The following is a 22,550-nucleotide window of genomic DNA, read 5'->3' on the forward strand; positions in this document are numbered from 1 at the left end:
AATGGTTTAACATGGGAGTGGCTTAACATAGGTGGGGAGAGGTAGTGGTTTAACATGGAAGTGGAGAGGTAGTGGTTTAACATGGGAGTGGAGGATTTAATCTAAATCCTATTCCCTATATAGTACTTTGACCAGACCCCTATGAGCCCTGGCCCCTACCTAATCCAGCCCAAATTTACCTAATCCAGCCCAAATTTACCTAATCCAGCCCAAATGTATCTAATCCAGCCCAAGTCTACCTAATCCAGCCCTAGTCTATCTAATCCAGCCCTAGTCTATCTAATCCAGCCCTAGTCTATCTAATCCAGCCCTAGTCTATCTAATCCAGCCCTAGTCTACCTAATCCAGCCCTAGTCTACCTAATTCATCCCAAATCTACCTAATCCAGAAACTGATTAGTTTAATTTAAAGGAAAGCCTTGTTCTACTGACTTGGAGAGGGGGGGGAGAGAGAGAGAGAGAGAGAGGTAGATAACAGCATATGGTGGAGAAAGTACAGGGTGTTTGTTTGTCCTTGTTGCTTGTCTCTCTAAATCCCAAACCCTCCTAAGTGGCCAGTATTGAATCCCCTCCTTATGGATAACTCCCATCTCTCCTCCACTCCTCTCCTTCCTGTCTGTCCTGAACCCTACAGACAGAAAGCTGTTAGCGTCACAACATGACACATTAAACAGCTTCAACAAACATCACTCTAATATTTCTCCTGAATTCCCCATAATGCATTTAGCACCAGAGTTACAGGACCAATGCGGACGTTTTTATCTCACTATCAATATCAAGTACTTTACTAACCAGGTTTCCCATCTAACATTTTGTATTTGTGTAAAGTGCATGTCGGATACAAAATGTCAAGGCAGGCCTGATGGAAAAGCAAATTTGGCAGTAAACTTTCCAAACGTCGATAAATGTAACGGCCGTCGTATGAAGTGGACCAAGGCGCAGCGGGTTGAGTGCTCATTTGAACTTTTATTTGAACACTGAAAAAACAAAACAAGAAAACGAACGAACGCACAGTATTGCAGGCTACACACACAGCTATGCAAAAACAACTTCCCACAAAAGACAGGTGAAAAAAAAGGGCTACTTAAGTATGACTCCCAATCAGCAACAACGATGTACAGCTGTTCCTGATTGAGAGCCATACCAGGCCAACAAAGAAATACACAACATAGAAAAACCATAGAAATACAAAACATAGAACAATACCCAAAAACCCCGGAACACATAAAACAAACACCCCTCTTACATAAGAACATATCCCAACAAACCCCGAACCACATAAAACAAACACCCCCTGCCACGTCCTGACCAAACTACAATAACAAATAACCCCTTATACTGGTCAGAACGTGACAATAAAACAAAATACGCAAGACATGGTGGGATCTTTTTGTGTCTGTAAAATGTATTATGCGAGAAATGGCGGTGGAAACGTTGTTTTATGAACACACATATTAATATACTGTAATAACCATCGTATAGAAGTAAACTTGGAGTCATGCCATGATCTGTTGTGTGGTCCTCCCACTACGACTCAGGAAAGCATGTCGTTTATTAGGCTACAGATGAAATAAATTAGGATGAACTTCACAAGGTGGTGAAAGTGCATGACGATGAATTTGATGCTCCTTTCGATAAATGTATATCGAGGCTGCCATTTTGACACGTTTTTAAATAATCTCGCACTTTGCTCCATAATAACCTCATTTACATTTCAGTCATTTAGCAGACGCTCTTATCCAGAGCGACTTACAGTAGTGAATGCATACATTTCATAAATTTTTTCTCCGTACTGGTCCCCCGTGGGAATCGAACCCACAACCCTGGCGTTGCAAACACCATGCTCTACCAACTGAGCCACACAGGACTCATGTACTGTAGTAGGCTATATCTGCACTTTGTCTACAATTTGTTGGCTAGAGCGACCATGTCAATACCAGAGTGGGTTTATTTGCTATACCTATAAAGTATTTTCAGTGACAAAACCATCAGTAGACCTACAAACTGAAAAGGCCATGGAAACCCATTTTTTTTTACTAGTATTTTTCTGTGCACTATGTATTTATGCACAACCTTTTATCCGCAACAAGTCAATTTGATGGAAACATCTCTGGTTGGGGAAAATGCGCATATTATCTTGATGCAGATTTGACAATATTTGCTTGAAAATCTGTCGTCCATTAGGATGGAAACCTAACTACTGTGATTGTTTTCAATTAAAACGGTAAAAAAGAAACAAGCCACTAGACGTCAATTCGACATCTATTCCATGTTGGTTCAATGTAATTTCATTGAAATGACGTGGAAACAACATTGATTCAACCAACCTGGATGTGCCCAGTGGGGAAAAATAGCTTCTTTGCAAAGAACAATATCTCAAGCAAGAATTTTGCTCGGACTGTCTGGGAGTGGTGTGAGTGTTGGGGTGTAAAACTAGCTGTTATTGGCAGAGAGGTTTGGGAACTCTCTTTCTCATTGGTCTATTAACTAATTTACTACACGCTGATGTCACCATGGAAAGGCCGAAGCTCCATCCCACCAATACAGGCAGAAATGTCAGGTGGTCTTTTCAAACATCTCTTACACTAAAAGGGCTTTTACCAACCTTTATTGTGTGGAAATGTATATAAAACACAAGAAAATCTAGTTTTTGACTGCTCTGGGCCTTTAAGGAGCTGACTTTTTGTTGTGATGAAAATAACTCATATTTAACGTTTTAGCATATCACATCCCAAAGGAGCCAGTTGTGTTGAAGTGTTGTTTCAGCCAGACCTGTAGGTATTAGACCCTCAGGAACACTGGGTTATCCTTCAGCCAGACCTGTAGGTATTAGACCCTCATGAACACTGGGTTGTCCTTCAGCCAGACCTGTAGGTATTAGACCCTCATGAACACTGGGTTGTCCTTCAGCCAGACCTGTAGGTATTAGAACCTCATGAACACTGGGTTGTCCTTCAGCCAGACCTGTAGGTATTAGAACCTCAGGAACACTGGGTTATCCTTCAGCCAGACCTGTAGGTATTAGAACCTCAGGAACACTGGGTTATCCTTCAGCCAGACCTGTAGGTATTAGAACCTCAGGAACACTGGGTTATCCTTCAGCCAGACCTGTAGGTATTAGAACCTCAGGAACACTGGTTTGTCCTTCAGCCAGACCTGTAGGTATTAGAACCTCAGGAACACTGGGTTATCCTTCAGCCAGACCTGTAGGTATTAGACCCTCATGAACACTGGGTTGTCCTTCAGCCAGACCTGTAGGTATTAGAACCTCAGGAACACTGGGTTATCCTTCAGCCAGACCTGTAGGTATTAGACCCTCATGAACACTGGGTTATCCTTCAGCCAGACCTGTAGGTATTAGAACCTCAGGAACACTGGGTTGTCCTTCAGCCAGACCTGTAGGTATTAGAACCTCAGGAACACTGGGTTGTCCTTCAGCCAGACCTGTAGGTATTAGAACCTCATGAACACTGGGTTATCCTTCAGCCAGACCTGTAGGTGTTAGACCCTCAGGAACACTGGGTTGTCCTTCAGCCAGACCTGTAGGTATTAGACCCTCATGAACACTGGGTTGTCCTTCAGCCAGACCTGTAGGTATTAGACCCTCATGAACACTGGGTTGTCCTTCAGCCAGACCTGTAGGTATTAGAACCTCAGGAACACTGGGTTGTCCTTCAGCCAGACCTGTAGGTATTAGAACCTCATGAACACTGGGTTATCCTTCAGCCAGACCTGTAGGTGTTAGACCCTCAGGAACACTGGGTTATCCTTCAGCAAGACCTGTAGGTATTAGAACCTCAGGAACACTGGGTTATCCTTCAGCCAGACCTGTAGGTATTAGAACCTCAGGAACACTGGTTTGTCCTTCAGCCAGACCTGTAGGTATTAGAACCTCATGAACACTGGGTTGTCCTTCAGCCAGACCTGTAGGTATTAGACCCTCATGAACACTGGGTTGTCCTTCAGCCAGACCTGTAGGTATTAGAACCTCAGGAACACTGGGTTATCCTTCAGCCAGACCTGTAGGTATTAGAACCTCAGGAACACTGGGTTGTCCTTCAGCCAGACCTGTAGGTATTAGAACCTCAGGAACACTGGGTTATCCTTCAGCCAGACCTGTAGGTATTAGAACCTCAGGAACACTGGGTTGTCCTTCAGCCAGACCTGTAGGTATTAGAACCTCATGAACACTGGGTTATCCTTCAGCCAGACCTGTAGGTATTAGACCCTCAGGAACACTGGGTTATCCTTCAGCCAGACCTGTAGGTATTAGAACCTCAGGAACACTGGGTTGTCCTTCAGCCAGACCTGTAGGTATTAGAACCTCAGGAACACTGGGTTATCCTTCAGCCAGACCTGTAGGTATTAGACCCTCATGAACACTGGGTTGTCCTTCAGCCAGACCTGTAGGTATTAGAACCTCATGAACACTGGGTTATCCTTCAGCCAGACCTGTAGGTATTAGACCCTCAGGAACACTGGGTTATCCTTCAGCCAGACCTGTAGGTATTAGAACCTCAGGAACACTGGGTTATCCTTCAGCCAGACCTGTAGGTATTAGAACCTCATGAACACTGGGTTGTCCTTCAGCCAGACCTGTAGGTATTAGAACCTCATGAACACTGGGTTGTCCTTCAGCCAGACCTGTAGGTATTAGAACCTCATGAACAATGGGTTGTCCTTCAGCCAGACCTGTAGGTATTAGACCCTCATGAACACTGGGTTGTCCTTCAGCCAGACCTGTAGGTATTAGAACCTCAGGAACACTGGGTTGTCCTTCAGCCAGACCTGTAGGTATTAGAACCTCATGAACACTGGGTTGTCCTTCAGCCAGACCTGTAGGTATTAGAACCTCAGGAACACTGGGTTATCCTTCAGCCAGACCTGTAGGTATTAGAACCTCAGGAACACTGGGTTGTCCTTCAGCCAGACCTGTAGGTATTAGAACCTCAGGAACACTGGGTTATCCTTCAGCCAGACCTGTAGGTATTAGAACCTCATGAACACTGGGTTATCCTTCAGCCAGACCTGTAGGTATTAGAACCTCATGAACACTGGGTTGTCCTTCAGCCAGACCTGTAGGTATTAGAACCTCAGGAACACTGGGTTATCCTTCAGCCAGACCTGTAGGTATTAGAACCTCATGAACACTGGGTTGTCCTTCAGCCAGACATGTAGGTATTAGAACCTCAGGAACACTGGGTTATCCTTCAGCCAGACCTGTAGGTATTAGAACCTCAGGAACACTGGGTTATCCTTCAGCCAGACCTGTAGGTATTAGAACCTCATGAACACTGGGTTGTCCTTCAGCCAGACCTGTAGGTATTAGAACCTCAGGAACACTGGGTTATCCTTCAGCCAGACCTGTAGGTATTAGAACCTCAGGAACACTGGGTTATCCTTCAGCCAGACCTGTAGGTATTAGACCCTCATGAACACTGGGTTATCCTTCAGCCAGACCTGTAGGTATTAGAACCTCAGGAACACTGGGTTGTCCTTCAGCCAGACCTGTAGGTATTAGAACCTCAGGAACACTGGGTTGTCCTTCAGCCAGACCTGTAGGTATTAGAACCTCATGAACACTGGGTTGTCCTTCAGCCAGACCTGTAGGTATTAGAACCTCAGGAACACTGGGTTGTCCTTCAGCCAGACCTGTAGGTATTAGAACCTCAGGAACACTGGGTTATCCTTCAGCCAGACCTGTAGGTATTAGAACCTCAGGAACACTGGGTTGTCCTTCAGCCAGACCTGTAGGTATTAGAACCTCAGGAACACTGGGTTATCCTTCAGCCAGACCTGTAGGTATTAGAACCTCAGGAACACTGGGTTATCCTTCAGCCAGACCTGTAGGTATTAGAACCTCAGGAACACTGGGTTATCCTTCAGCCAGACCTGTAGGTATTAGAACCTCATGAACAATGGGTTGTCCTTCAGCCAGACCTGTAGGTATTAGAACCTCAGGAACACTGGGTTATCCTTCAGCCAGACCTGTAGGTATTAGAACCTCATGAACACTGGGTTGTCCTTCAGCCAGACCTGTAGGTATTAGACCCTCATGAACACTGGGTTGTCCTTCAGCCAGACCTGTAGGTATTAGAACCTCAGGAACTCTGGGTTATCCTTCAGCCAGACCTGTAGGTATTAGAACCTCAGGAACACTGGGTTATCCTTCAGCCAGACCTGTAGGTATTAGACCCTCATGAACACTGGGTTGTCCTTCAGCCAGACCTGTAGGTATTAGAACCTCATGAACACTGGGTTATCCTTCAGCCAGACCTGTAGGTATTAGAACCTCAGGAACACTGGGTTGTCCTTCAGCCAGACCTGTAGGTATTAGAACCTCATGAACACTGGGTTGTCCTTCAGCCAGACCTGTAGGTATTAGAACCTCATGAACACTGGGTTATCCTTCAGCCAGACCTGTAGGTATTAGACCCTCATGAACACTGGGTTGTCCTTCAGCCAGACCTGTAGGTATTAGAACCTCAGGAACACTGGGTTGTCCTTCAGCCAGACCTGTAGGTATTAGAACCTCATGAACACTGGGTTGTCCTCCAGCCAGACCTGTAGGTATTAGAACCTCATGAACACTGGGTTATCCTTCAGCCAGACCTGTAGGTATTAGACCCTCATGAACACTGGGTTGTCCTTCAGCCAGACCTGTAGGTATTAGAACCTCAGGAACACTGGGTTATCCTTCAGCCAGACCTGTAGGTATTAGAACCTCATGAACACTGGGTTGTCCTTCAGCCAGACCTGTAGGTATTAGAACCTCAGGAACACTGGGTTATCCTTCAGCCAGACCTGTAGGTATTAGAACCTCAGGAACACTGGGTTATCCTTCAGCCAGACCTGTAGGTATTAGACCCTCATGAACACTGGGTTATCCTTCAGCCAGACCTGTAGGTATTAGAACCTCAGGAACACTGGGTTATCCTTCAGCCAGACCTGTAGGTATTAGACCCTCATGAACACTGGGTTATCCTTCAGCCAGACCTGTAGGTATTAGAACCTCAGGAACACTGGGTTGTCCTTCAGCCAGACCTGTAGGTATTAGACCCTCATGAACACTGGGTTATCCTTCAGCCAGACCTGTAGGTATTAGAACCTCAGGAACACTGGGTTGTCCTTCAGCCAGACCTGTAGGTATTAGAACCTCATGAACACTGGGTTGTCCTTCAGCCAGACCTGTAGGTATTAGAACCTCAGGAACACTGGGTTGTCCTTCAGCCAGACCTGTAGGTATTAGAACCTCAGGAACACTGGGTTATCCTTCAGCCAGACCTGTAGGTATTAGAACCTCAGGAACACTGGGTTGTCCTTCAGCCAGACCTGTAGGTATTAGAACCTCAGGAACACTGGGTTATCCTTCAGCCAGACCTGTAGGTATTAGAACCTCAGGAACACTGGGTTATCCTTCAGCCAGACCTGTAGGTATTAGAACCTCAGGAACACTGGGTTATCCTTCAGCCAGACCTGTAGGTATTAGAACCTCATGAACAATGGGTTGTCCTTCAGCCAGACCTGTAGGTATTAGAACCTCAGGAACACTGGGTTATCCTTCAGCCAGACCTGTAGGTATTAGACCCTCAGGAACACTGGGTTATCCTTCAGCCAGACCTGTAGGTATTAGAACCTCATGAACACTGGGTTGTCCTTCAGCCAGACCTGTAGGTATTAGAACCTCAGGAACACTGGGTTGTCCTTCAGCCAGACCTGTAGGTATTAGAACCTCAGGAACACTGGGTTGTCCTTCAGCCAGACCTGTAGGTATTAGAACCTCAGGAACACTGGGTTGTCCTTCAGCCAGACCTGTAGGTATTAGAACCTCAGGAACACTGGGTTATCCTTCAGCCAGACCTGTAGGTATTAGAACCTCAGGAACACTGGGTTATCCTTCAGCCAGACCTGTAGGTATTAGACCCTCATGAACACTGGGTTGTCCTTCAGCCAGACCTGTAGGTATTAGAACCTCATGAACACTGCGTTATCCTTCAGCCAGACCTGTAGGTATTAGAACCTCAGGAACACTGGGTTATCCTTCAGCCAGACCTGTAGGTATTAGAACCTCAGGAACACTGGGTTATCCTTCAGCCAGACCTGTAGGTATTAGAACCTCATGAACACTGGGTTGTCCTTCAGCCAGACCTGTAGGTATTAGAACCTCAGGAACACTGGGTTGTCCTTCAGCCAGACCTGTAGGTATTAGAACCTCATGAACACTGGGTTGTCCTTCAGCCAGACCTGTAGGTATTAGAACCTCAGGAACACTGGGTTGTCCTTCAGCCAGACCTGTAGGTATTAGAACCTCAGGAACACTGGGTTATCCTTCAGCCAGACCTGTAGGTATTAGACCCTCAGGAACACTGGGTTATCCTTCAGCCAGACCTGTAGGTATTAGAACCTCAGGAACACTGGGTTGTCCTTCAGCCAGACCTGTAGGTATTAGAACCTCAGGAACACTGGGTTGTCCTTCAGCCAGACCTGTAGGTATTAGAACCTCAGGAACACTGGGTTGTCCTTCAGCCAGACCTGTAGGTATTAGAACCTCATGAACACTGGGTTGTCCTTCAGCCAGACCTGTAGGTATTAGAACCTCAGGAACACTGGGTTATCCTTCAGCCAGACCTGTAGGTATTAGAACCTCAGGAACACTGGGTTATCCTTCAGCCAGACCTGTAGGTATTAGAACCTCATGAACACTGGGTTGTCCTTCAGCCAGACCTGTAGGTATTAGAACCTCAGGAACACTGGGTTATCCTTCAGCCAGACCTGTAGGTATTAGAACCTCAGGAACACTGGGTTGTCCTTCAGCCAGACCTGTAGGTATTAGAACCTCAGGAACACTGGGTTATCCTTCAGCCAGACCTGTAGGTATTAGAACCTCATGAACACTGGGTTATCCTTCAGCCAGACCTGTAGGTATTAGAACCTCATGAACACTGGGTTGTCCTTCAGCCAGACCTGTAGGTATTAGAACCTCATGAACACTGGGTTATCCTTCAGCCAGACCTGTAGTTATTAGAACCTCATGAACACTGGGTTATCCTTCAGCCAGACCTGTAGGTATTAGAACCTCAGGAACACTGGGTTGTCCTTCAGCCAGACCTGTAGGTATTAGAACCTCAGGAACACTGGGTTATCCTTCAGCCAGACCTGTAGGTATTAGAACCTCATGAACACTGGGTTATCCTTCAGCCAGACCTGTAGGTATTAGACCCTCATGAACACTGGGTTGTCCTTCAGCCAGACCTGTAGGTATTAGAACCTCATGAACACTGGGTTGTCCTTCAGCCAGACCTGTAGGTATTAGAACCTCATGAACACTGGGTTGTCCTTCAGCCAGACCTGTAGGTATTAGAACCTCATGAACACTGGGTTATCCTTCAGCCAGACCTGTAGGTATTAGAACCTCATGAACACTGGGTTGTCCTTCAGCCAGACCTGTAGGTATTAGAACCTCATGAACACTGGGTTGTCCTTCAGCCAGACCTGTAAGTATTAGAACCTCAGGAACACTGGGTTGTCCTTCAGCCAGACCTGTAGGTATTAGAACCTCAGGAACACTGGGTTGTCCTTCAGCCAGACCTGTAGGTATTAGACCCTCATGAACACTGGGTTATCCTTCAGCCAGACCTGTAGGTATTAGAACCTCATGAACACTGGGTTATCCTTCAGCCAGACCTGTAGGTATTAGAACCTCAGGAACACTGGGTTATCCTTCAGCCAGACCTGTAGGTATTATAACCTCAGGAACACTGGTTTGTTCTTCAGCCAGACCTGTAAGTAATATAACCTCCTATTTGCAGTGTTATCAGGAGAGGCACTCTGTCATTCAGCCACAACACCGAGTTTTGACATCCAGAGGTACGAAACAGACCAGGCTGGGTTTGGGGTTTGAGAAGTCAATGAGAGAAGTCAAAAAAATCTTGCTTAGTTGTTAATTTTCTCAATCTAAAAGAACAACCTAGATTCCAGACGATGTTTTAAGTAGTTGAACATGTTATTACTCCACTCTGATACATTTTATTTCTTTGTCAAAAACAACCTTCAGACAGGTCAGAGAGCCGGTATCCTCTCCTGGAGACTTTGATCAGACAGGGCAGAGAGCCTGTATCCTCTCCTGGAGACTTTAATCAGACAGGGCAGAGAGCCGGTATCCTCTCCTGGAGACTTTGATCAGACAGGGCAGAGAGCCGGTATCCTCTCCTGGTGACTTTGATCAGACAGGGCAGAGAGCTGGTATCCTCTCCTGGTGACTTTGATCAAACAGGGCAGAGAGCCAGTATCCTCTCCTGGAGACTTTGATCAGACAGGGCAGAGAGCTGGTATCCTCTCCTGGTGACTTTGATCAAACAGGGCAGAGAGCCAGTATCCTCTCCTGGACACTTTGATCAGACAGGGCAGAGAGCCAGTATCCTCTCCTGGACACTTTGATCAGACAGGGCAGAGAGCCAGTATCCTCTCCTGGACACTTTGATCAGACAGGGCAGAGAGCCAGTATTGTGTCTTCCTGAGTATTAGACTACAAAATCAACATTTTGTCTCTCTCTCTCTCTTTCTCTCAATTCAGTTAAATTCAAAGGGCTTTATTGGCATGGGAAACATATGTTTACATTGCCAAAGCAAGATGTAAAAGAATATAATGTAGACATTTCAAATGTTATTTATTATTGGGTATGTACTCTCTTTCTCTCCCCGTGTTGTAGTGCAAACTCTCCCCATTAAGCAGTAGACTTTATCACGGTGACATCTAGTCTGGTTAATCAGGCTGTAATGCACATTCATTGGTAGCCTATATACAGCCTGACACCAATGCCTGTAAAATTGTGTGAATTTGCAATGTTTTTGAAGATTGAAATCTGTCGATTTGTTCTCCAACATTTACACGATTTAGCATTAGTGTCAGGCTGTACATACCAATTAATTGTCTATAACAGCCTGGTTAGACTAGGTTACTACCATTTATTACAAGTTATTTCTCATCTAGGCTGCTATCCTACTCTAAATAAAGTCAAATGGGATGGAACAAATTGGCTACGTTAGCTCATGCCAGCAACATATGATACAGCTGGCCGGTGAAGCAAGTGCTGCCCAGTGGGAAGCAACAGTGAGAAGCACCTCGATACAACAGCGTTGCTGGTCGTTCACACAGGCTTGTTTTTAAAAAAATCTAATTGGCATGTCAAGGTTACATCCATATTCCAGATGGTGACCAATACTACAAGTTATTTCTCCCTCTCTCATTAAAATAAACATCACTTCCTTTTACAAGTTTTAACTAGCGCCATGCTGCTGTTGTTGCCAGCTAGCCTGAACAAACTAGCTAGCTGGGAAGGGCTCATCAGGATGACTGACTGAACTAGCTAGCTGGGAAGGACTCATCAGGATGACTGACTGAACTAGCTAGCTGGGAAGGACTCATCAGGATGACTGACTGAACTAGCTAGCTGGGAAGGACTCATCAGGATGACTGACTGAACTAGCTAGCTGGGAAGGTCTCATCAGGATGACTGACTGACTGAACTAGCTAGCTGGGAAGGTCTCATCAGGATGACTGACTGACTGAACTAGCTAGCTGGGAAGGTCTCATCAGGATGACTGACTGAACTAGCTAGCTGGGAAGGGCTCATCAGGATGACTGACTGAACTAGCTAGCTGGGAAGGTCTCATCAGGATGACTGACTGACTGAACTAGCTAGCTGGGAAGGGCTCATCAGGATGACTGACTGAACTAGCTAGCTGGGAAGGGCTCATCAGGATGACTGACTGAACTAGCTAGCTGGGAAGGGCTCATCAGGATGACTGACTGACTGAACACAATCCATTAATTTTCACTCGACTCTCAACTATGCGACATACGTCATCAATTTGGGCACCAGGCGTGTCCGTATAGCCTTTCCCTGGCTGTACGTTCTGTTGATCCATCCTCTAAACTCTTCCTCTGTGTCCAGTCCCTCAGGCTGTACGTTCTGGGGAAAGAAGCCATGGTCTCAGACCCGGAAGGTGCTGTGGCAGGTGGGCATGCTGCTGGGCGCACCAGTAATCATCTCTCTCGTCGCTGGCATCGCCATTCCCATCATCATGGTGGGCATTCCTATCTACATGGGCCGCAAGGTAGGAGGAGATATCGTCCCCTTAACCTTTAACCCCTAGCCCTAACCCATCTACATGGGCCGCAAGGTACGAGGAGATATCGTCCCCCTAACCTTTAACCCCTAGCCCTAACCCATCTACATGGGCCGCAAGGTACGAGGAGATATCGTCCCCCTAACCTTTAACCCCTAGCCCTAACCCATCTACATGGGCCGCAAGGTACGAGGAGATATCGTCCCCCTAACCTTTAACCCCTAGCCCTAACCCATCTACATGGGCCGCAAGGTACGAGGAGATATCGTCCCCCTAACCTTTAACCCCTAGCCCTAACCCATCTACATGGGCCGCAAGGTACGAGGAGATATCGTCCCCCTAACCTTTAACCCCTAGCCCTAACCCATCTACATGGGCCGCAAGGTACGAGGAGATATCGTCCCCCTAACCTTTAACCCCTAGCCCTAACCCATCTACATGGGCCGCAAGGTACGAGGAGATATCGTCCCCCTAACCTTTAACCCCTAGCCCTAACCCATCTACATGGGCCGCAAGGTACAAGGAGATATCGTCCCCCTAACCTTTAACCCCTAGCCCTAACCCATCTACATGGGCCGCAAGGTACAAGGAGATATCGTCCCCCTAACCTTTAACCCCTAGCCCTAACCCATCTACATGGGCCGCAAGGTACGAGGAGATATCGTCCCCCTAACCTTTAACCCCTAGCCCTAACCCATCTACATGGGCCGCAAGGTACAAGGAGATATCGTCCCTTTAACCCCTAGCCCTAACCCATCTACATGGGCCGCAAGGTAGGAGGAGATATCGTCCCCCTAACCTTTAACCCCTAGCCCTAACCCATCTACATGGGCCGCAAGGTAGGAGGAGATATCGTCCCCCTAACCTTTAACCCCTAGCCCTAACCCATCTACATGGGCCGCAAGGTAGGAGGAGATATCGTCCCCCTAACCTTTAACCCCTAGCCCTAACCCATCTACATGGGCCGCAAGGTACAAGGAGATATCGTCCCCCTAACCTTTAACCCCTAGCCCTAACCCATCTACATGGGCCGCAAGGTACGAGGAGATATCGTCCCCCTAACCTTTCACCCCTAGCCCTAACCCATCTACATGGGCCGCAAGGTACGAGGAGATATCGTCCCCCTAACCTTTAACCCCTAGCCCTAACCCATCTACATGGGCCGCAAGGTACGAGGAGATATCGTCCCCCTAACCTTTAACCCCTAGCCCTAACCCATCTACATGGGCCGCAAGGTACGAGGAGATATCGTCCCCCTAACCTTTAACCCCTAGCCCTAACCCATCTACATGGGCCGCAAGGTACGAGGAGATATCGTCCCCCTAACCTTTAACCCCTAGCCCTAACCCATCTACATGGGCCGCAAGGTACGAGGAGATATCGTCCCCCTAACCTTTAACCCCTAGCCCTAACCCATCTACATGGGCCGCAAGGTACGAGGAGATATCGTCCCCCTAACCTTTAACCCCTAGCCCTAACCCATCTACATGGGCCGCAAGGTACAAGGAGATATCGTCCCCCTAACCTTTAACCCCTAGCCCTAACCCATCTACATGGGCCGCAAGGTACGAGGAGATATCGTCCCCCTAACCTTTAACCCCTAGCCCTAACCCATCTACATGGGCCGCAAGGTACGAGGAGATATCGTCCCCCTAACCTTTAACCCCTAGCCCTAACCCATCTACATGGGCCGCAAGGTACAAGGAGATATCGTCCCTTTAACCCCTAGCCCTAACCCATCTACATGGGCCGCAAGGTAGGAGGAGATATCGTCCCCCTAACCTTTAACCCCTAGCCCTAACCCATCTACATGGGCCGCAAGGTAGGAGGAGATATCGTCCCCCTAACCTTTAACCCCTAGCCCTAACCCATCTACATGGGCCGCAAGGTAGGAGGAGATATCGTCCCCCTAACCTTTAACCCCTAGCCCTAACCCATCTACATGGGCCGCAAGGTACAAGGAGATATCGTCCCCCTAACCTTTAACCCCTAGCCCTAACCCATCTACATGGGCCGCAAGGTACAAGGAGATATCGTCCCCCTAACCTTTCACCCCTAGCCCTAACCCATCTACATGGGCCGCAAGGTACGAGGAGATATCGTCCCCCTAACCTTTAACCCCTAGCCCTAACCCATCTACATGGGCCGCAAGGTACAAGGAGATATCGTCCCTTTAACCCCTAGCCCTAACCCATCTACATGGGCCGCAAGGTACGAGGAGATATCGTCCCCCTAACCTTTAACCCCTAGCCCTAACCCATCTACATGGGCCGCAAGGTACGAGGAGATATCGTCCCCCTAACCTTTAACCCCTAGCCCTAACCCATCTACATGGGCCGCAAGGTACGAGGAGATATCGTCCCCCTAACCTTTAACCCCTAGCCCTAACCCATCTACATGGGCCGCAAGGTACGAGGAGATATCGTCCCCCTAACCTTTAACCCCTAGCCCTAACCCATCTACATGGGCCGCAAGGTACGAGGAGATATCGTCCCCCTAACCTTTAACCCCTAGCCCTAACCCATCTACATGGGCCGCAAGGTACTAGGAGATATCGTCCCCCTAACCTTTAACCCCTAGCCCTAACCCATCTACATGGGCCGCAAGGTACAAGGAGATATCGTCCCCCTAACCTTTAACCCCTAGCCCTAACCCATCTACATGGGCCGCAAGGTACGAGGAGATATCGTCCCCCTAACCTTTAACCTCTAGCCCTAACCCATCTACATGGGCCGCAAGGTACAAGGAGATATCGTCCCTTTAACCCCTAGCCCTAACCCATCTACATGGGCCGCAAGGTAGGAGGAGATATCGTCCCCCTAACCTTTAACCCCTAGCCCTAACCCATCTACATGGGCCGCAAGGTAGGAGGAGATATCGTCCCCCTAACCTTTAACCCCTAGCCCTAACCCATCTACATGGGCCGCAAGGTACAAGGAGATATCGTCCCCCTAACCTTTAACCCCTAGCCCTAACCCATCTACATGGGCCGCAAGGTACAAGGAGATATCGTCCCCCTAACCTTTAACCCCTAGCCCTAACCCATCTACATGGGCCGCAAGGTACGAGGAGATATCGTCCCCCTAACCTTTAACCCCTAGCCCTAACCCATCTACATGGGCCGCAAGGTACAAGGAGATATCGTCCCTTTAACCCCTAGCCCTAACCCATCTACATGGGCCGCAAGGTAGGAGGAGATATCGTCCCCCTAACCTTTAACCCCTAGCCCTAACCCATCTACATGGGCCGCAAGGTAGGAGGAGATATCGTCCCCCTAACCTTTAACCCCTAGCCCTAACCCATCTACATGGGCCGCAAGGTACGAGGAGATATCGTCCCCCTAACCTTTAACCCCTAGCCCTAACCCATCTACATGGGCCGCAAGGTACGAGGAGATATCGTCCCCCTAACCTTTAACCCCTAGCCCTAACCCATCTACATGGGCCGCAAGGTAGGAGGAGATGTCAACCTTTAACTCCTAACCCTAGCCAAAGAACCTAACCATAGCTATTACTCCCTAACCCCTACTCCCTAACCCCTACTCCCTAGCCACTCCTGCAGATCACAGAGGATTGGATAGGTGGAAGCAACATTTATGCCTAGCTAATCAGAAGGAAAGAAAAGCTTACGTCCAATTCAATCATCTCACATACAGGAGTGCCTAAGGTGTGAAATGCTTTAAAGAACAAAGGATCCCAAATGTGTCGATGGTCAAGTTAAAACCGTTTTACAAGATGTGTGAAATAATGAATTCTCTTTCCCCTTGCCAGGTCCACGGTCGCTGGAAGAAGAAGAACATGTCGGGTAGCAAACGTTACCTAACAGTGGCCAGCGGCGTCATGATGTCCGTGTTCGTGTCGCCCGTCATAGCTGCTGTCACTGTGGGTAAGGACAACAAACAACAACATATTGTCCACTTGAACACTATTATACAACTTCTATTGCTGTCGATCCTGTGTGGCTCAGTTGGTAGAGCATGGTGTGTGCAACGCCAGGGTTGTGGGTTCGATTCCCACGGGGGACCAGTAGGAAAAGAAAAAAAAAATGTATGAAATGTATGCATTCACTACTGTAATTTGCTCTGGATAAGAGCGTCTGCTAAATGACTAAAATGTAAAAAAAAAAATGTAAAAAAATGGTGTCACACTGTGTTGCTGTCAAATAGTATGTTATTTTTTATGCGCTACATAGAAGATATTTTGACAGCAACAAAGTTATAGTACATGATAGGCTGTCTGTTTTGAATAGGGTTGCTATCAAACTACACGTAACTGCCAAAATAAAGGAAACACTTGAGTAAATGAGGGTTCTCCGTTATGGTTGGTGTTTCCTGGCGTGTCTTGGTCTACTCAATCCATTAGTGTAATGTGGTGAGGTAGGATCCAAGAGAAGAGAACCAGACGAGGAACAGGTGGTTTAGAATAAACGTAAATACTTTCCTGGGGTTTCCTGGCGTGTGTAGGTTCACTTAGAGTGCGAGGTAAACACCAATAAATACACAGCCATTCTGAGTGATCACCTTCAACCTATGGTGAAGCATTTATATCCTGACGGGAGGGGCCTCTTCCAGGATGACAACGCCCCCATCCACAGGGCACGAGGGGGTCACTGAATGGTTTGAAATGAAAACAGCATGAAAACCATGTAAACGTTATGCCACGGCCGTCTCGGTCACCAGATCTCAACCCAATTGAACACTTACGGGAGATTCTGAAGAGGCGTCTGTCTGAGACAGCGTTTTCTACCACCGTCAACAAAACACCAAATGATGAAATAATGGTGTTGCTTCGATCCAATAGACTTCAGGACACTTGTAGAATCTACGCCAAGGTGTATTAAAGCTGTTCTGGTTGGTGGTGGCCCAACACCCTATTAAGACACTATGTTGGTGTTTCCTTTATTTTGGCAGTTACCTCTATGTTGCTATCAAATGGCACATTCATAAAAAACAATTGGGGGCAAAGACTGTATGTATCCTTATGTGATACATACAGGAAAGCTTTTGGCAGTGGAAGACAGTCTATTGTCAGTTGAATGGTGTTGCTACTGACTACCACACTATGTTCAGAGTCTATTGAATGGTGTTGCTACTGTAACCGATGTGAAATGGCTAGTTAGTTAGCGGTGGTGCTACCACACTGTGTTCAGAGTCTATTGTCAGTTGAATGGTGTTGCTACTGACTACCACACTGTGTTCAGAGTCTATTGTCAGTTGAATGGTGTTGCTACTGACTACCACACTGTGTTCAGAGTCTATTGTCAGTTGAATCGTGTTGCTACTGACCACCACACTGTGTTCAGAGTCTATTGTCAGTTGAATGGTGTTGCTACTGACTACCACACTGTGTTCAGAGTCTATTGTCAGTTGAATCGTGTTGCTACTGACTACCACATTGTGTTCAGAGTCTATTGTCAGTTGAATGGTGTTGCTACTGACTACCACACTGTGTTCAGAGTCTATTGTCAGTTGAATGGTGTTGCTACTGACTACCACACTGTTGCCATAAAATGTTACCTGCGGTCCTCTGGGGGGAAACTGCTAGCTGGACAGTCTATGGAACACTAATAAAATGTGACAGACCGCCTTGATTCGGTCTTATGTAGCAACATTTGATTTAAAAAATATATATTTTTTTTACATTGGATAAAAGCAGAGACACAGAGCTACAAAATGGTATTTCAATACACTGCATTAGAGGGACAGTGGTAAAGTAATTCTGCTTTGAAAGTTGATAAACTTGTAAACCTCACTTTTGAGAAAATGTCCCGTGAATGTTTTTGTACCCTACTGGAGAGCTCTTCTTTGTCTACACCCATTCAGCATCGTTCACACCCTCTTAAGCTTTAGCCCCACCCATCTCTTTAAGGGTCGATTGAACGTTCTGTCCTAACAACAACAACAGTCAAGCACCCAAGATAACTTGCTAACGTTGGTTAGCGTGCTAGCTACTTCCAGACACAAATGAGAGAGAAAATAACTGACCATTTTACTCTCCCTAGCAGAGCTGGTTAGGCTGTTTTCATGTTATCCAGAGCGTTGGTGACTGTAACTGTGCTGCTGGCAACAATTTGCGCTTTTTTTTTGCCAACGTTTCCTGACACTGGACATATTCAATGGGTGTTGAGCGTTCGTAAATTTGTCAGTTATTCTGCGCTCTGTCACTTTCAGACGGGAGTGCTCTGAAATCGGAGTAGATAGCCAGAGCGAATTTACCTGCTACGTATATCAACAGTTGTCACAGTGACATTCTATTGAAAGGGTTTTTGCATAGTGGAGTCTTTTTTTTAAAGACGTAGCTAGCTAGCTAAACAATTAACAATAATCCCAACTCATGACGTTACTACCCTGCATGAATCTGCAGGTAGCTAACCAACCAGGTTCATTGTTAGCTAGCTAACATTAGGCTAACATTAGGCTATAGCTAGCTAACATTAGGCTATAACTAGCAAAGCAAATGGCTCTGAGATACGAATAATAAGATCACACACGTAATGTTAGCTAGTGAGCCAGCCAGCTAACGTTAGCTAGCTAGCTAACAGTACACTTTAACTTGAAATGAAAACAACTTTCTGTCAAAATTAGAAATGTGTAATATCTGAAAATGTAGCTAGCTAGACTATCTTACCTGTAAACGGTAATAGATGCTTCTCCCTGCGTTAGACAGGATTACCTACACATACTGACCAGCTCAAATAGACAGAAGTGTGCTATGCAGGCCAATCAGAACTCATCTCTCTGCATGTCCAGCCCGCTCATTATCTTAGCCAATCATGGCTAGCGGGAAGGTTGCTGTATTTTTCTGTGGCTAAACCAACAAGGCTCGTAATTTATCAATCGTATTCGTACTTACAGATGGTATACAAGTTTATTATTATTAAGGCACATGAAAATTCACAATGTTCCAGAAGGCCAGAAAATGCAAAAGTCACAAATATGGAAGTCAATATAGTGGAGATAGTAACCTCCAGGCCATAGAGCTTGGCTGCATCCCAAATGGCCCTATGGGCTCTGATCAAAGGTAGTGCACTACGTAGGGAATAAGGTGTTATTTGGGACTCGGTCCTTGACATCTTACTGTGGGAGAGAGAGATGGGTGTTTCTGGTCTAAAGTGATGACTCCGCAAGAGAGAGAGAGAGATGCCTGGCACGCACGTACAGACACACACACACACACACACACACACACACACACACACACACACACACACACACACACACACACACACACACACACACACACACACACACACACACACACACACACTCACACTGCCGTGCTGACTGTTCACACTCCATTGGCCAGCTGACTATCTCCTCTTATGGCTCTACTCGCAATCTGAGGAAAAGCTGACATGAACAAGAACCCAGCCTTCCAGCCTTCAGTGGAGAAGGAGAGGAGGAGAGGAGGAGGATGAGAGGAGCAGGAAGAGGATGAGGGGGATGAGAGGAAGAGGAGGAAGGGGACGAGAGGAGGAGGAGGAGGGGGACAGGAGGAAGAAGGGGGTTGATACACACACACACACACACACACACACATGCTCGCGCACACACACACATGCTCGCGCACACACACACACACACACACACACACACACACACACACACACACACACACACACACACACACACACACACACACACACACACACACACACACACACACACACACACACACACACACACACACACACAGAGGCAGGGCAAGACAGACAGGCAGGCTGCAGTAAGCTTCCATGGCCCAGGGTTCTGCCAGAGAGACAAGGGTTCAAATAGTATTTGTTGCATTTCATCATCCCACTGAAGGCTGGGGGGGGACTCTGCACATTAGCTGCACTGTGGTCCTCTCTGCTCTTCCTCCTCTCTCCTCCTCCTCCACACATCCCCCTCTCTCCTCCTCCTCCACACATCCCCCTCTCTCCTCCTCCTCCACACATCCCCCTCTCTCTTCCTCCTCCACACATCCCCCTCTCTCCTCCTCCTCCACACATCCCCCTCTCTCCTCCTCCTCCACACATCCCCCTCTCTCCTCCTCCTCCACACATCCCCCTCTCTCTCCCTACGAAAGGACTGTTTGTTCTCCTGGACTTTAGCACTGACCCCTGTCTCTCTATCTATCTCTGTCTCTCTCTCTATCTATCTCTGTCTCTCTCTCTCTCTCTCTCTCTCTCTCTCCTCTCTCTCTCTCTCTCTCTCAATTCAATTCAATTCAAGGGGCTCTATTGGCATGTGAAACATATGTTAACATTGCCAAAGCAAGTGAAGTAGATAATAAATAGATAAAATACAAAAGTGAAATAAACAATAAAAATGAACTGTAAACATTACACTCACAGAAGTTCCAAAAGAATATAGACATTACAAATGTCATATTATGTGTATATATACAGTGTTGTAACGATGTGCAAATGGTTAAAGTACAAAAGGGAAAATTAATAAACAGAAATATAGTTTGTATTTACAATGGTGTTTGTTCTTCACTGGTTGCCCTTTTCTTGTGGCAACAAGTCACACATCTTGCTGCTGTGATGGCACACTGGTATTTCACACAATAGATATAGGAGTTTATCAAATTGGATTTGTTTTAATTCTTTGGATCTGTGTAATCTGAGGGGAATATGTGTCTCTAATATGGTCATACATTTGGCAGGAGGTTAGGAAGTGCAGCTCAGTTTCCACCTCATTTTGTGAGCAGTGTGCACATAGCCTGTCTTCTCTTGAGAGCCAGGTCTGCCTACGGCGGCCTTTCTCAATAGCAAGGCTATGCTCACTGAGTCTGTACATAGTCAAAGCTTTCCTTAAGTTTGGGTCAGTCACAGTGGTCAGGTATTCTGCCACTGTGTACTCTCTGTTTAGGTCCAAATATCATTCTAGTTTGCTCCGTTTTTTTGTTAATTCTTTCCAATGTGTCAAGTAATTATCTTTTAGTTTTCTCATGATTTGGTTGGGTCTAATTGTGTTGCTGTCATGTGGCTCTGTAGGGTCTGTTTGTGTTTGTGAACAGAGTCCCAGGACCAGCTTGCTTAGGGGACTCTTCTCCAGGTTCATCTCTCTGTAGGTGATTGTAGAAATTAACGTCTCTTTTCTGGATTTTGATAATTAGCGGGTATCGGCCTAATTCTGCTCTGCATGCATTATTTGTTGTTTTAAGTTGTACACAGAGGATATTTTTTTGCAGAATTCTGTATGCAGAGTCTCAATTTGGTGTTTGTCCCATTTTGTGAAATCTTGGTTGGTGAGCGGACTCCAGACCTCACAAACAGAAAAGGCAATGGGTTCTATAAATGATTCAAGCATTTTTAGCCAGATCCTAATTGGTATGTTGAATTTTATGTTCCTTTTGATGGCATAGAAGGCCCTTCTTGCCTTGTCTCTCAGATCGCTCACAGCTTTGTGGAAGTTACCTGTGGCGCTGATGTTTAGGCCGAGGTATGTATTGTTTTGTTTTTTCGTGTGTGCTCTAGGGCAACGGTCTCTCTCTCTCTCATCCGCCCCCATGCACTGGTTTCACCCTGTCTGTGGGTCATTGATGTGTGTTCCAGTGTTGTGTTAATGTCAACGAGATAGCCTTTTGCTTGTGATAACACCAACTTGGTTTGATGTTGTCTGATGCAGCTCTCTACCCTGAGATCTTTGTACATCAGGTTAGGTTCATAGCAGGTGAGGAGGAGTTTGATGTACTGGGGTAGAGGGTACAAATCCCACATAGTACATTGTGTAATTTTTTAAAATGTATTGTTAATTCTTCACATTATGACCTAACAATCACATACATACATACATACATACATACATACATACATACATACATACATACATACATACATACATACATACATACATACACACACATATACACACATACACACACATACATACATACATACATACATGTTTAATATCAGGAATGTCACAATCATCTGTCTCTTACTTCCTGTGTCCTGTAGGGGTTGGCGTCCCGTTGATGTTGACGTATGTTTACGGTGTCGTCCCCATGTCGCTCTGTCGGAACGGATGGTGCCGACCGCGTAATGAGCCTCCCGAAACACACAAGATACAACTGGAAGACCTAGCCAGCTGTAAGGGTTCTTACTATATTGTATAGGTCACTATACTGTATATACTAAAGTATGTGGACACCCCTTCAAATTAGGGGATTCGGCTATTTCAGCCACACCCATTGCTGACCGGTTTATAAAATCGAGTACACAGCCATGCAATCTCAATAGACAAACATTGGCAGTAGAATGGCCGTACTGAAGAGCTCAGTGACTTTCAACGTGGCACCGTCATAGGATGCCACCTTTCCAACAAGTCAGTTTGTCAAATTTCTGCCCTGCTAGAGCTGCCCCGGTCAACTATAAGTGCTGTTATTGTGACGTGGAAACGTCTAGGAGCAACAACGGCTCAGCTGCGAAGTGGTA

General features: G+C 46.6%; 1 protein-coding gene across 5 annotated transcripts in view; it reads left to right on the forward strand.

Annotated features, from left to right (window-relative positions):
- The window catches only part of LOC115175177 (E3 ubiquitin-protein ligase RNF19A-like), a 65,625-nt gene that overhangs the window by 34,504 nt on the left and 8,571 nt on the right, over positions 1-22,550 (forward strand). For 3 of the 5 annotated variants that reach the window (XM_029734412.1, XM_029734413.1, XM_029734411.1), the window contains exons 6-8: positions 11,954-12,116; positions 15,899-16,013; positions 22,074-22,205. In XM_029734412.1, the coding sequence (XP_029590272.1) occupies positions 11,954-12,116; positions 15,899-16,013; positions 22,074-22,205 (410 nt within the window). The remainder of the gene's footprint in view (positions 1-11,953; positions 12,117-15,898; positions 16,014-22,073; positions 22,206-22,550) is intronic. The other 2 variants (XM_029734414.1, XM_029734415.1) reach the window with 1 other exon arrangement.

Source organism: Salmo trutta, chromosome 35 (assembly GCF_901001165.1).
Source record: "Salmo trutta chromosome 35, fSalTru1.1, whole genome shotgun sequence".
NCBI classification, from domain to species: Eukaryota; Metazoa; Chordata; class Actinopteri; order Salmoniformes; family Salmonidae; genus Salmo; species Salmo trutta.